The sequence below is a fragment of the Cystoisospora suis genome (assembly GCF_002600585.1).
Source record: "Cystoisospora suis strain Wien I chromosome Unknown contig_363, whole genome shotgun sequence".
Lineage (NCBI taxonomy): Eukaryota > Apicomplexa > Conoidasida > Eucoccidiorida > Sarcocystidae > Cystoisospora > Cystoisospora suis.
Genome location: NW_027153164.1, coordinates 40,807 through 53,386, shown reverse-complemented (window position 1 = coordinate 53,386; position 12,580 = coordinate 40,807). Strand labels below are relative to the sequence as shown.

At 42.6% G+C, this 12,580-nt stretch overlaps 2 protein-coding genes across 2 annotated transcripts in view; both read left to right on the top strand.

Annotated features, from left to right (window-relative positions):
- Positions 1-1,450, top strand: part of CSUI_000922 (uncharacterized protein) — a 1,682-nt gene extending 232 nt beyond the window's left edge. Inside the window, exon 2 of the mRNA XM_068061129.1 lies at positions 196-1,450. Within this exon, the coding sequence (XP_067926899.1) occupies positions 196-355 (160 nt within the window). The 3' untranslated portion in view covers positions 356-1,450. The remainder of the gene's footprint in view (positions 1-195) is intronic.
- Positions 1,451-3,224: 1,774 nt separating this feature from the next.
- The window catches only part of CSUI_000921 (pp-loop domain-containing protein), a 15,151-nt gene continuing 5,795 nt past the window's right edge, over positions 3,225-12,580 (top strand). The window contains exons 1-5 of the mRNA XM_068061128.1: positions 3,225-4,186; positions 4,563-6,402; positions 7,229-7,499; positions 8,508-8,954; positions 9,777-12,178. Of these exons, the coding sequence (XP_067926898.1) occupies positions 3,773-4,186; positions 4,563-6,402; positions 7,229-7,499; positions 8,508-8,954; positions 9,777-12,178 (5,374 nt within the window). The 5' untranslated portion in view covers positions 3,225-3,772. The remainder of the gene's footprint in view (positions 4,187-4,562; positions 6,403-7,228; positions 7,500-8,507; positions 8,955-9,776; positions 12,179-12,580) is intronic.

Genomic DNA, 12,580 nt, shown 5'->3' with positions numbered 1-12,580 from the left:
GATAGATAGATTAAAGATAGACGGATTGAAGGTGAATAGATTAAGATAGATAGATATGAAAAAGCAGAAGATGAGGAGAAGTATCTTTTAAGATCTCTCTCTCCGATCTTGTAGTTTGGCGGTCCATCTTTGTTTCTGCGTGGCAACGTCTCTACTCTCTTTTTCTCTTCTTCATGTTCTTTTCTTTCTTTTTAGATCTTTATCTCTCTTCATTTGTCAGAAGAAGAATCCTGAAGAGGATAGAAGAATGTCTTTTACTTCAAGCATTTCCTCTTCTTCTTCTATGTCTTGTACTTCCTCCTCCTCCTTCACCTCCTCTTCTTCTTCATCTTCTTCATCCCTTTTAAGTTCCTAAGACAAGACGAAGAAGAGTGGTTCAACTGTCTTCTTCTTCAGTTTCTCTCTCTTTCTCTCCCGCAAAGAAAGAAAGAAAGAGTGAGAAAGAAACAGAGAATGAAAGAAAGAAAGAAAGAAAGAGAGACAGGGTGTAGTATGAATCATTAGTGTGATGAGAGAGGAATGATGGGCTGATCCGTGGGATGTATGTAGGAGGCCTCTGTTTCGAGTGTATATACACCTCACGTCTCCCCTTCAAGCGGAACATGAGAATGAGAAAGAATCTTCAGTTTTCCCATTAAGACAGTCTCCCTATTTTTGTTTCTTTTATCCTTCCTCGTTCAAAATATCTTCTTGACGGTCTCTCTCTCTTCCGCTTCATCTGCAGTGCATGTGTGTATGTACAGGACGTAAGATTTCTCTCTCGGAGTGTTGCCTTCTTCTTCTTTTCTTTCTTTCTCTCTCTCTCTTCTTTCTCTTGTTCCTTTCACACGTCTTAACGCCTGGCATGCCATCCATTTAGACAGATAGATCAGCGATAAAGAAAAGATAGATTGAAGATAAAGATAGATTAAAGATAAATAGAGTAGGTTCTTATGTAGGTGGAGAGATTTGTACTCTTTCCTGGAGTATTTCTTGTCTTTCTTTTTTGCTTCTGTGTTCTCTCTCTCTTTCTCTGAATCTTTTCTCCATCTTGTAAAGCAATTCGAAGAAGAAGAAGAGAAGAAGAAGAAGAAGAAGAGAAGAAGAAGAAGAGAAGAAGAAGAAGAGAAGAAGAAGCTTGTCTTGTTCTTCTTCTTCTTCTTCAGGTTCTCTCTCTTTTCTTCAGTGCTTTTCCTCTTGTGTGTCTTCCGGTGTATAGACAGAAGAATGGCAATGCAGAAGAGAGGACGAAGGGAGGAGAAAGTCTGGATCGATCTTTTTTTCTTTACGTATCATCTTCTTATGTGTCTTTCTTCATAAGCCTATCTATCTGGTGTATGTCTCCGGCATTTGTAATGGGGCTTTCTGTCTCTTCATTCATTTGTCTGCTTAGTTTTCCTGTTTACTCTTGCATCTCTCTTCTTCTTCTTTTCTTCTTCTTCTTCTTCAACAGTCTTTTATTCCTTTGTCGTGAAGGTTAGGAGAAGAGTGCTTTCAAAGATTTCTTCTTCTTTCTTTCCATTCTTTTCTTTTCTTCTTTTCTCACGAAAAGAGAGTCGAGAAGCAGAGGACAAGGAGAGGAACAATAGAAACCCCATACATACATACAGGAGGCGCCTCAGTTAGAGATAGATTTTAGATAGATAGATAGATAGATTAAAGAAAGATAGATAGATAGATCAAAGATAAATAGATAGATAGATTATAGATAGAGAGATAGATAGACATGGGTATGGACGTGTGTACAGGATAGGAAGACAGACAGAGAGTTTTCTAAGAGTCTCGGTGTAGAAGGATCTCCAGATGAGGTAGAACGAAAAGGAGAAAGAAAGAAAGAGAGAAAGAGTCTTTTTGCTTCAGATAGGAGATGACGTCTTCTCTACCGCCTTAGTATAAATTTGTAATCTCCACCTCTCCGATGCTGTCTTATATACGAATCTTATATCAAGCTACAGAGGAGAGCACATTCATACGATAAAATCCTAGCCGTACATAAGCTTTCTGTATATGCCCACACAGGCGTATGTATGTTTGTAAATAGTAGTGACTAGGAGGATAGAAATGAGCCAAAGGTGAGAGAAAGAAGACGTATTATATGTAGGACAGTAGAGGCATGAACTGCTTCTTATACAAGGCGAACTGACTCTTTCTCTGGGTCTTCATTCACATGCAAGCATGCGCACTTTCTTTCATCTCCCTCTCTTCTATGTCTTCCTACGCATCCGTTCCATACAGGGTACAGTTGAATGGGCGCACAGGCAAGATCCGTAGATCTTACTTTCTTTCTTATATACCGTCTTCTCGTTAGCTTGATACGAAAGTCGTATAAGGAAGCAGTTCCAGTCTGCATGCATGCATTCAGGTCGATACAAATCAATGAATGCTACAGGAGAAAGAAAATCTTTTATATGTCGTTCTCTCATATTTTGCTAATCGACTCATGTCTACTTCTCCCCCCGTGTCTAGCGGTTTTCTTGTCTACTGATGCAAAGGGAAAAAAACAGAAAGAAGTTTGATCCCTCAGCATACTCGCGGCTTCTCATCGCTAGCAGCAGCAAGCCGTCTACCCGGTGTATATACACCTGACTTGCCCAGTGTATATACACCTGATTGTCCTGGTGTACATACACCTGATCTCCCTCGTAAAAAAGTACAGCCGCCGTTTGCACATTCGTGAAGCGAGCAGGTATACCGTAGTGTACACCTTTGCGGAGCTAGCTGTGCTGACGCAACGGACGCTCTCCCCTGGACTGATGCGACACGAATAGTTACTTGCGTTGGTTTGCCTACCAGCCGCTGGAAATACATCTGATTTGCCCTGTGTACACCTACGTGATATTTCGGGTGTATGTACACCTCATGCAAAAGCATCTCTATCAGTTCTTGTCGAAGAGCAAAGACAGTAGTAGAATAGATGGTATTGAGTAGGCATTTATTTTGATGGTCCTTTTTTCTTCCTTATTGGGATAGGGACATAAGTGAAAAAGGATCTGCTGACACTCTGCGCTTAGTTCCTTCCCTTCTTGTTGCAGTGGTAGGAGGAAGGCGATGGATGGATGATCATGCATTTCGATGCTCTGTAGCGGACGATGAATCGATGGCTGCCGACTGCATGCAAAAAGGTATCGTCTGTCTTTCTACGCATGCGTCCACGCATAGTGAAAAAAAAGAGATCCTCTCCCACCCCCCCCCACACAAGAATCTTGCAGAAGAAGAAGAAGATCTGTCTGCATCTATCTCTTTGTCGACAATCGAGAGGATCGATTCTCTAGGGAAGGGACACTATTTGGATCGACCTTTCATCTCTCCCCTAGTCTCCGTTTTCTGTAGTCTCATTTTAATCGAAAGAGAAGAGAAGTCGCGAATCGATACGAACTCTTTTCTTCATACAGGACTGATTCGGCATACTCTACAATATCTGCATGTACTCGATTCGTTAGACTTCCTCGCATCTGTCTGTTGTTCCCTGCTTTTCTCTGCTTTTCTCCTTTCTTTCATTCCCATCTTCTTCCTCTTATCGAGATATCTCCCTGGCTTTTTCCTCTCTATCCTTCTTTTCTACCGATACTTCTCTTCTTCTATCCTGACTCGTCAACGTCTTTCTTCCTTTATTGATCTGACGCAGTTTTGTATCGAGTCCTTCCTCTTTGTGTGAGATGATGAGCGTGATAAGGAGACAGACGGAGGTGTATGTACACCCGGAGAGAGAAGAGTGAGGGGTGAGAGAGAAAAGAAAAGAAAGGATAGTCGCAACCTATTTCTTCTTTATCGCTATCTCGTTCCTTCTCTAACAATGCAGTTCAATAAGCCTTCTATCGCTCCTCTCCTAGGAGGGGAGAAGTCTTCTTCTTCCTCCTATTCCTCTTCTCTTCTTCCGGTCTCTCATCTTTCATCTTCTCTGCTTTCTTCTATTTCCTCTGACGTCATCGGCAGGAACTTCCCTCTTACGACTCCATTCACATCCTCGTCTTCTTCTCCCTCCCCGGCTCCCTCTTCTGTCAAAAAGAGAGAAAGCAATGATCGTCTCCTTTCTTCTTCATCTTTATCATCTTCTTTCCGACCATTGTTGTATGCAGATTTCGCAGCGACAGGTCGGGGATTGTATCGAGTAGAGAAGTTCGTCAAAGATCGTGTTCTTCCTCTCTATGGGAATACACATACCCAGGAAAGTGCAACAGGAAGACATGCAGCTCATCTCCTTGAAGAGGTAAGTTCATAATAGATTCTTCATTCATACTTCTCTCATTGGGTGTACATACACCTCTTCGTCACCCTTCTCCTTCTCCTGTGGTCTTGTCCTATGTTCTGTCCTTTCTCTCTACTGAAGGCGTTGTCATCTCCTTCTTCTTCTTTCCTGTCCTATTGAAATAGCAATGGTCTTGAACCTTCTTACAGTCTCCTGTCTTCGTTTCTTCTCGTCTCTCTTTTCTTACCTTCTTTCCTTTCCCGTGTATCTTCTCTCTCTCTTCATCGTTTCTTTCCTCTCTTCTTCTTCTTCTCCTCTCTCTCTTTCAACTGTTCTCTTCTTCTCTTGTTTCTTTATCGTATCTCTTTCTGCTCTTCTCTTTTCTTTCCTTTGCTAGAGTCGACATATTTTGAAGATGTATATGAATGCGGATCATCGCTACGGCTTGATCTTCTGCGGGAATGGGGCATCTGGAGCCGTCACGAAGTTCCTTCAGATTCTTCTTCTCTCTTCTTCTTCTTACGTCAAGAAAAGACACATGCACCCCCACATCTCGAACTCTCACGACCATCTCCCTTCCAGGAGGTATCAAAAGAATCCTCCCTCGTCTTCTTCTTCTCCCTCCTCTTCTTCCTGCTCTTCTTCCTCTTGTTGTGCATCTCCGTGCTTTTCATCTTCTCCATCTTCTTCATATCTCTCTTCCTTTTTCTCTCTGTTTGAAGAAGATAGATGGGGGAGTTACCTTTGTAGAGCCTGCGGTTCTCGCTTAAAGACGGCCGCGCATGCACGCCGTCATATGAACAGCTCTCATCCTCTTTCTTCCTCTTCTGCTTCTTCTTCTTCTCTAGATGGCAAAATAGATGAGAGAAGAGAGCTCTCTTCTTCTTCATCTTCTCCTCATCCTGTTCGTCTTCATCTTCATCTGGAATTTCTTGTCGATCCAACCTGCCACCATTCTTCTTTTCTCCCATTCAGAGAACTCGCTTCTTCTTCTTCTTCCTTTTCTTCTTCGTCCTCTTCTTCTCTATCTTCCGCATCGATGTTTTGTCCTCCTGGCGAGCACACAGCAGCAGCAAGAAGCAACGAAAAAGACCTTCTCTCAAAGCCCAAGTCGGCGAAAGACAGAGGGAGAGAAGAAGAAGAAGAAGAAGAGAAAGAAGCGGAGAATCTCTTTTCCTACAGAGAGGAAGCTGAGAAAGCAGGTGTATATAAGGATAGTGAGACAAGAGAAAGGAAAGAGGCAGCATCGAAGAAGAAGAAGAGGGGTGGAGCCAAAGAAGAAGAGGAAGAAGATGAAAAAGAAGAAGAAGACGCTTCTTCTGGGTTCAGCGGTAGTGACTATGAAGAAGACGAAGAAGAGGAATTAGAGAAGGCAAAGAAATCGATCAAAATTCGAGATGGTAACGTGGATATCTCTATTGGCTTTTCTTTTCTTCACCTCGATTCTCGAACAGCTATGCTTTCCCCTGTCTCTCTGTACAATCGACTTCGATACCTACGTCAACGTATCGATGCTTTCAATCGACTTGAAGCAAAACGATGCTCTAGAGATAGCCAAGAAAGAAGAAAGAAAGATCTTTCTCAAACCCTATCAAACAGTCTACCAGCAACTCAGACAGGGACAGAGAAGAAAACTCCATTATCTTCTTCTTCTTCTTTCTCCTCCTCTTCTTCATCTTCAGAATCTTTCATCTCTTCTCCCGTTCTTCACGTTCTTCTTCCTGTCTGTATCTTTTCAGCTGTATCAAACGTCACTGGTCTTATCTCTCCTGTTCCTTCCTCTTCTTCTTCTTTCTCTTCTTTTTCTTCTCTCTCCTCTATGTCGATTGCATCGGTAGGAGCCTTGAATCGACTTGTGCATCGATTCGGCGGCTTGGCTTGCTGGGACTACGCCGGAGCATCGAGTCATATACCCATCGATGTCTATAATCGAATCGAAGAAGAAGAAGAAGAAGATGAAAGAGAAGAAGAAGAAGGTGAAAGAAGAATTAGAAAGAGAAAAGTGGATTTCTCTTTCGGTGACGAAGGAGGGGCGATGCAAGAGAAAAAAGATTTCGAAGAAAGAAGATCAGAGACAGGAGAAAAGGAAAAAGAAGAAGGAAAGGAACCTGTTTCGCTTCTTTCAACCCTTTCTTCATCTTCTTCTTTATCTTCTTCATTTCCTGGATCGTGTGATGGGTGCACAGATGTAGTCTTCTTCTCTGCTCATAAACTCTTAGGCGGGCCAGGAAGTAGCGGTAAGAAGACCAAAACGGCTTTCTTCACAGACAGACAGCGGTCTATCGCCTTTCTCTTAATCATGCACCTCGACTATACATCGATTGTATCTTTTCTCCTCCTCCTCCTCCTCGTCTTTTCTTCTTCTCCTCCTCCTCCTCGTCTTTTCTTCTTTCTCCTCCTCCTCCTCTTTCTTTCTCTCTTTCTCTGGATCGATCACTTCTCTCTGGCTCGCCCGCGTGTGACTTGGAGTTGCTTGCTTTTCTTTCTCTTCAGTCCTGTTGCCCCTCTCTTGAAGTCGCCCATCTGTCATCTCCGGTGTATGTACACTCGAATATATAGAGTGAGACAGGAAAGGGGGGGAGACCTTCTAGTTAGGAGAGAAGTCCTTTTGCATCGCTTTTTTCTTCCATAGAACAACGACCTTTCTATTTATCGTTTACTTCTTCTCCCCCACATAAATGTATCCACGTATATCATCCCCACCTGTATCTAAACATAGCAGTAGCAAACCGTCTGAAAGAAGAGCTTCCTCGAATCTCCTCGTCATTCTCTGCATCTTTTCGCTGACGCGTAGCGTCTGTCGTCTTATCATTCCTCTCCTTCTATAGACTCTCCCTTCTCACGCATCTCCGTCTATCACTCTCTCTCTCTCTCTATCATAACTCCATTTCTCTCCTCCCCTCTACTTATCATATCTACAACGGTATGTCCACGTCTATGTAGATCTCTGTGTCTTCTTATCGATGCCACTCTTGCCTTTGGCTATCCAAGACAACTAGACAATACATCCTCGGTGTGCTTTTCTCCTTGCTTTGCATGCATGCCTTTTCTTCGTGTATATAGGGGTCCTTGTATTGAGGAAAGACTTACTTCTATCTGACGTCCCAGCACATCCAGGAGGAGGTTGCGTCTATCTTGTTTCGGGCTATAAAGCTGCGGTCTATGAGCTCGATAGATCGGAGAATCGAGAGGAAGCGGGGAGTCCGAATCTTCTGTCAATTGTCAGGGCTGCAGCATCGATACGGTTTCTTCAACAGCTCCCTGTGAAGGAGATTCGATCACGTGAGGAGAGACTTACTCTTAAGCTTCTCCACTCTCTACGACAGCATGAAAGGTAAAGACACGTATCACGGGGATCACCTCGTATACATACATAGACTCATATCTATCTATATATATATATGTATGTATATGTGTATTTCCAATACTTCAGGTGCATCACCCCACACATATTTGTCGTCGCTGTGCGCGTAGGTTTCTTGGATTATCTCTCAAACAGTGTCTGTGGATCTCTCAGTGCATTTACCTAGTCAAAGCCATACAACGAAAACTCTCTCTCTCTCTCTCTATATATATATATATATATATGTATGTATGTATCTATATATGTATATATATGTGGAGAAGCTCTGGCTATTTTGTGTGACTCTCAGGTTGCTGCGTCTGTATGCTTTTGCGGAGTGACGGCGAGGGACGACAGACCCCCCACAGCCTACACATCCCCTTTTAGCCAACACACAGCAGACTGACGCTTCCGTCTATCAATACAAGCCACCCGTGCATATTTCATATACGCATCTCTCTCTCTACGGATGGATACACGTATACATATATATATATACATCCATAGAGAGAGAGCGCTTTTATGTCATAGCGTAGCAATTCAAAGTCATTCCTAGGTATGTAGTGGTCTTCTCTATCTATCTTTCGTATACATAGCTAGCTAGCTAGATAGATAGACGTTTCTCTATCTACTTATCTATGTGAATTTATAGTGTGTATATACATGTAGAGAATTCCTGATATGCTCTGCAGAGAGAGGTCATTTCCATATTTACCCCTCTCGCTGTCTCTCTCTATATATATATCTGCATCTATCTGTATATACAAGTGCGAAACATGTAGCCAGTCGGTTGAGGACGAGCTTGCAATTCTCATCATTCTCTCTTTCTTTCTCTCTCTCTCTTTATCTGTCCTCTATCACCTCAGATCTATCTTCAACTATTGATAAAGCCATGAATGCATTCTATAACGTCCTTACACGTACTTTCTCATCTACAGCACTCTCTCCTTTTTACCTCCTTTCTTCTGTCTGTTGCATCTTTCTTTCTTTTTCTTTCAGAATCGAAATTGTCGGTCCTCTGTCTCCTCGTGTAGGTATTATCTCTTTCCTCATTCGTTACGGTAATCGTGGCCCTCCGTCTTCTTCTCTCTCTTCTTCTTCTTCTTCTTCTCCTTCTTATTCTCTCCATGCCACTCGTTTATCTGAAGGTGGACGTGGGGTGTATCTACACCATAACTTCGTGACAGCTCTCTTGAATGATCTCTTTGGAATTCAAGTACGAGGCGGATGTTTATGCGCGTCGCCTTATACATCTTTTCTTCTGTCTATACACCCCAAGCTTCTAGAGTGTCTGGAGAATGTCCTTCTCACTACGGGCCAAGATATCTTCAGGCCAGGGGTCGTGCGTCTGAGCATTCACGGCTTAATGAGAGAAGAAGAAGAAGTCGACAAAATTCTCTCAGCTCTTCTCTGGGTCGCCTCAAATGGATGGAAACTCATGCCAAAGTAAAAAGGAAAAGAAAAAGAAGAAGCATTCTTCAATCAAACACTGCAACCCGCATGAAGAACGAAAGAAGAAAACGCCTGCCTACCAGCACAACGCATTATCGTAGATCATACATATATATATATATAGACATACATATTCATACATACATACATAGACATACACACATATACATACGTGCATGCGTATGCATGCATACACATATGTATATACACACATACATACATATTTATACATAGATACATAGACATACGTACATATTCATAGATGTATACTTGTACATGTGTACATACCTATTCATGCATCCGTCCACACATGCATACGTGTATACATATATATGCATGCATATGTACACTCAGGCAGTGCTTACATGTATGCCGGATATTAGTGTATTTTGGGATACATACATATATCTCATGCTAGGCCGATACATATCTACTTGTATGTGTATATATAGTTCATATACCTGTAGTTACTTTGAACTGAAGCGACCAAAGAAAATGCCTCGCCTCTTCTATTCCTCTCAAGGAAAAAATTGCTATCACTCCCTATCCAATAGCTATCTTCAATCTATCCAATAGCTATCTTCAATCTATCTATCTATCTTTAATCTATTCATCTATCTTTAATCTATCCATCTATCTTCAATCTATCCATCTATCTTCAATCTATTCATCTGTCTTTCTCTCTCTCTCTCTTTCTCAAGATCGATAGATAGATAGATCTCCCGTAGCATCGATTATTGTGTCGATTGTCTCCCTCTGTTCGGGATGTGGGGACGATGGTGGGTCATAGGCCCTTTCTTTGTGTGACATGTGTAGGTATGAGATATCCCCGGAGACAGGCGAATGGAAGGTGAAAGGCTACAGTGGTCGACGAGAAGAAGAGGCACGTATCTGGATCTCCAACTACTCCTTCTTACCTCCCATAGCACACTGTGAAGAAGAGAAAGATAGAGATGGTATGAAAGATATGACCTCTCTAGATCAAGGCGTTTCATCCAATTCGTCTTCTTCTTCCTCCTCTGGATCCCCCCTATCATCTCTTCATTTTTCTTCGTCTCCTCTCTCTTCTTCTTCTCCTTGTTTAGCAGATGAACACGAAGAGATGAGAGAGAACAAGAAGCCGGGAGAAGAAGAAAGTCTTGAAGAGATGCTCGACTTCGCAGATTCGATTCTTACGTCCCATCTTGCATCTTTTAAGTCTTCTTCTTCTCCTTCTTTTCATCTGCTTCATCTTCCATCAGCTAGCTGCTTCAAGGGCTATCGTCTATCTGATCTGAATCGAGAGCTCTCTTCTTGTTCGTCTTCTTCTTTCTCTCCAGAAGCGATGTGCAAGGATGGGGATGCTCATGTCAAGAAGAGATCTTCTTTATCAAATGGCAGTCTTGCTTCTGAAGATGAAGAAAAGAAAAGAAAGAAAGAGAAAGAGGAAGAGAAGAAGAGAGACCTTTCTTCTTCTCTCTCGACATCCATGCTAGAGAGAATGACCTCGAGGCTCCTCTGGTTTGCTTTACCTGCCGATGCGGCCTTCTCGATATCTCGATGCTTAGCTACACAAGGAGATAAAACAAAGGCGAGAATTGACAAGCAATCCAACAGACAGCACATCTATCAAACTCAAGAGAAAGAAGAAGACGAAGAAGAAAAGAAGAATTCTACACATCACACTCCAACTCTCCATGAAGATCAACTCTCTCAATCTTCTTCTTCTTCATTCCCTTCCTCCTCTTCTTCTTGTTATTCTTCTTTCTCAGAGGGACGTCGATCGCCACTTGTCTCTCTTCCCTATTATCGAGATAAAGGGCTAGATCCCTATCTTTATGAAGAGGCAGTTCGATGGAAATTATGTGACGTGGGAGGTCGCTCGCAAGGAAAGAAAGAAGCTTATAGAGCTCAAGGAGAGACAGACGAAAAAGAAGATGTGGAGAAGAGAGGGGATGGCGAGGAAGATTTGGGATTTGATCTGTCAGAGAGAAGTAAGAGAGCAGCGAATGCATGCTTTCATGTAAGACATTTCAAAGTTGTAGAAGAAGAGGAGCTTAAGGCAGTTCGATCCTATCCATTGGATGCCCCCTTCCGTCAGGATTCTTTCTCTAAGAGCCAGAAGAAGAAGATAGAGAAGTTAAGACCTCGCTCTAATCGGCATGAAAGTGGTCGTGTAGAAGAAGAAGTGAGGAGCGAAGGAGCTAGAGAGGAGATCCAGAAGAGAAGAGAGGAAGAAAGAACGGATGCAGAAAATCGAATTATATTAGGAGAAGAAAAGGAGACGCATAGAGAAGTCATGAAAGAAGAATATGCGCCTCTTCTTAAAGAGAAGAATGGCGTCGAGACGGGCGTTATAGAATGTATGGAGAGGAGAGAAGATCACACGCACCAGAACTCTTCTCATTCTCTCTCTTCTTCGTCTTGTTCCACTTTAGCGGACACCCGCGTCTTTCGTCAGAACGATCATGAAGAAGAAGAAGAAAAGAAGAGCAAGAAAAAGAAGAAGATCGTCTCCTCAGGGAGGGTGGATGCGGAGGAGAGAGAAGAGATTCTTTCTTCTCAAGATAGGGTACATCATGTAAGAGAAGAGGAGAAAGATGCCTGGATTGCAAAGTTGAGGTTAGAAAATGAAGCTCTAAGAAAAGAGATCGAAGAAGAAAGAACGAAAGTGACGAATCTTCTTCTCTCACATCCTCGCCATCGCCTAGATCATAGGCACCGCGCATCAGCAACTCAAGAAGAGAAGAAAGTCAAAGAAGAAGAAGAAGAAGAGAAGAAAGAAGAAAGAATGGAAGGTCCTTTCAACAGAGAAGATGGACCAGAACAACAGCGTGAAAGACTCCTCAACAAGAAGATCCCAACAAATCCCTCTACAGACCCTGTCTCTCCATCCTCCGATCACGCCTCGCATTCTTCTTCTCTCTCTTCTTCTTCTTCTACTCCTTCTTCTCGGCTCGCTCGCTTTCCTTCTTCTTCGTCTTCGACTGTGCGTTTGAAGATCCCCCGAGGCCTGAGAAGAACCGTGGGGGAAGCGATAAGAGAATTCAACATGATAAGGGAGGGAGATAGACTTCTTGTGGGGGTCAGCGGAGGCAAAGACTCTCTAACGCTTCTTCATATCTTAAGAGATCTCCAGAGACGGGCTCCTATTCACTTTGATTTGGCTGCCGCAACGGTCGATCCAGTCACGCCTGAGTTCAACCCAAAGCCTCTCATTCCCTACATGCAAATGTTAGGTAAAATAACACCGAGAGAAAGAAAGATCCAAGAAAAGAAAGAAAGAAAGAAAGAGAAGAAGGTTTATGCCCTTGAGGAGAGAAGAGATCTATTTATGTTTCTGTGGAAAGGAGATTTCTGTCTTTCTCTTTTACCGTTCTTTCATGTCTTCTTGCGTGTTTGCTTGTCTCGCTCTCGTGAAAAGAAGAAGGAGAAGAAGGAAAAAGTGTGGGCGAGGAGAAGGGGATAGGAAAGAAAGAAAGAAAGAATGAAAGAAAGAAGTTGACGGATCGAGATGATTGAACAAGACAGAGAGAGAGAGAGAGAGAGAGAATGATATGAGGCATGCATGTAGTACATACAGAAAAAAGGGGAAGAGACAAAGCCACATATATACAAATATATATATATATACACATATA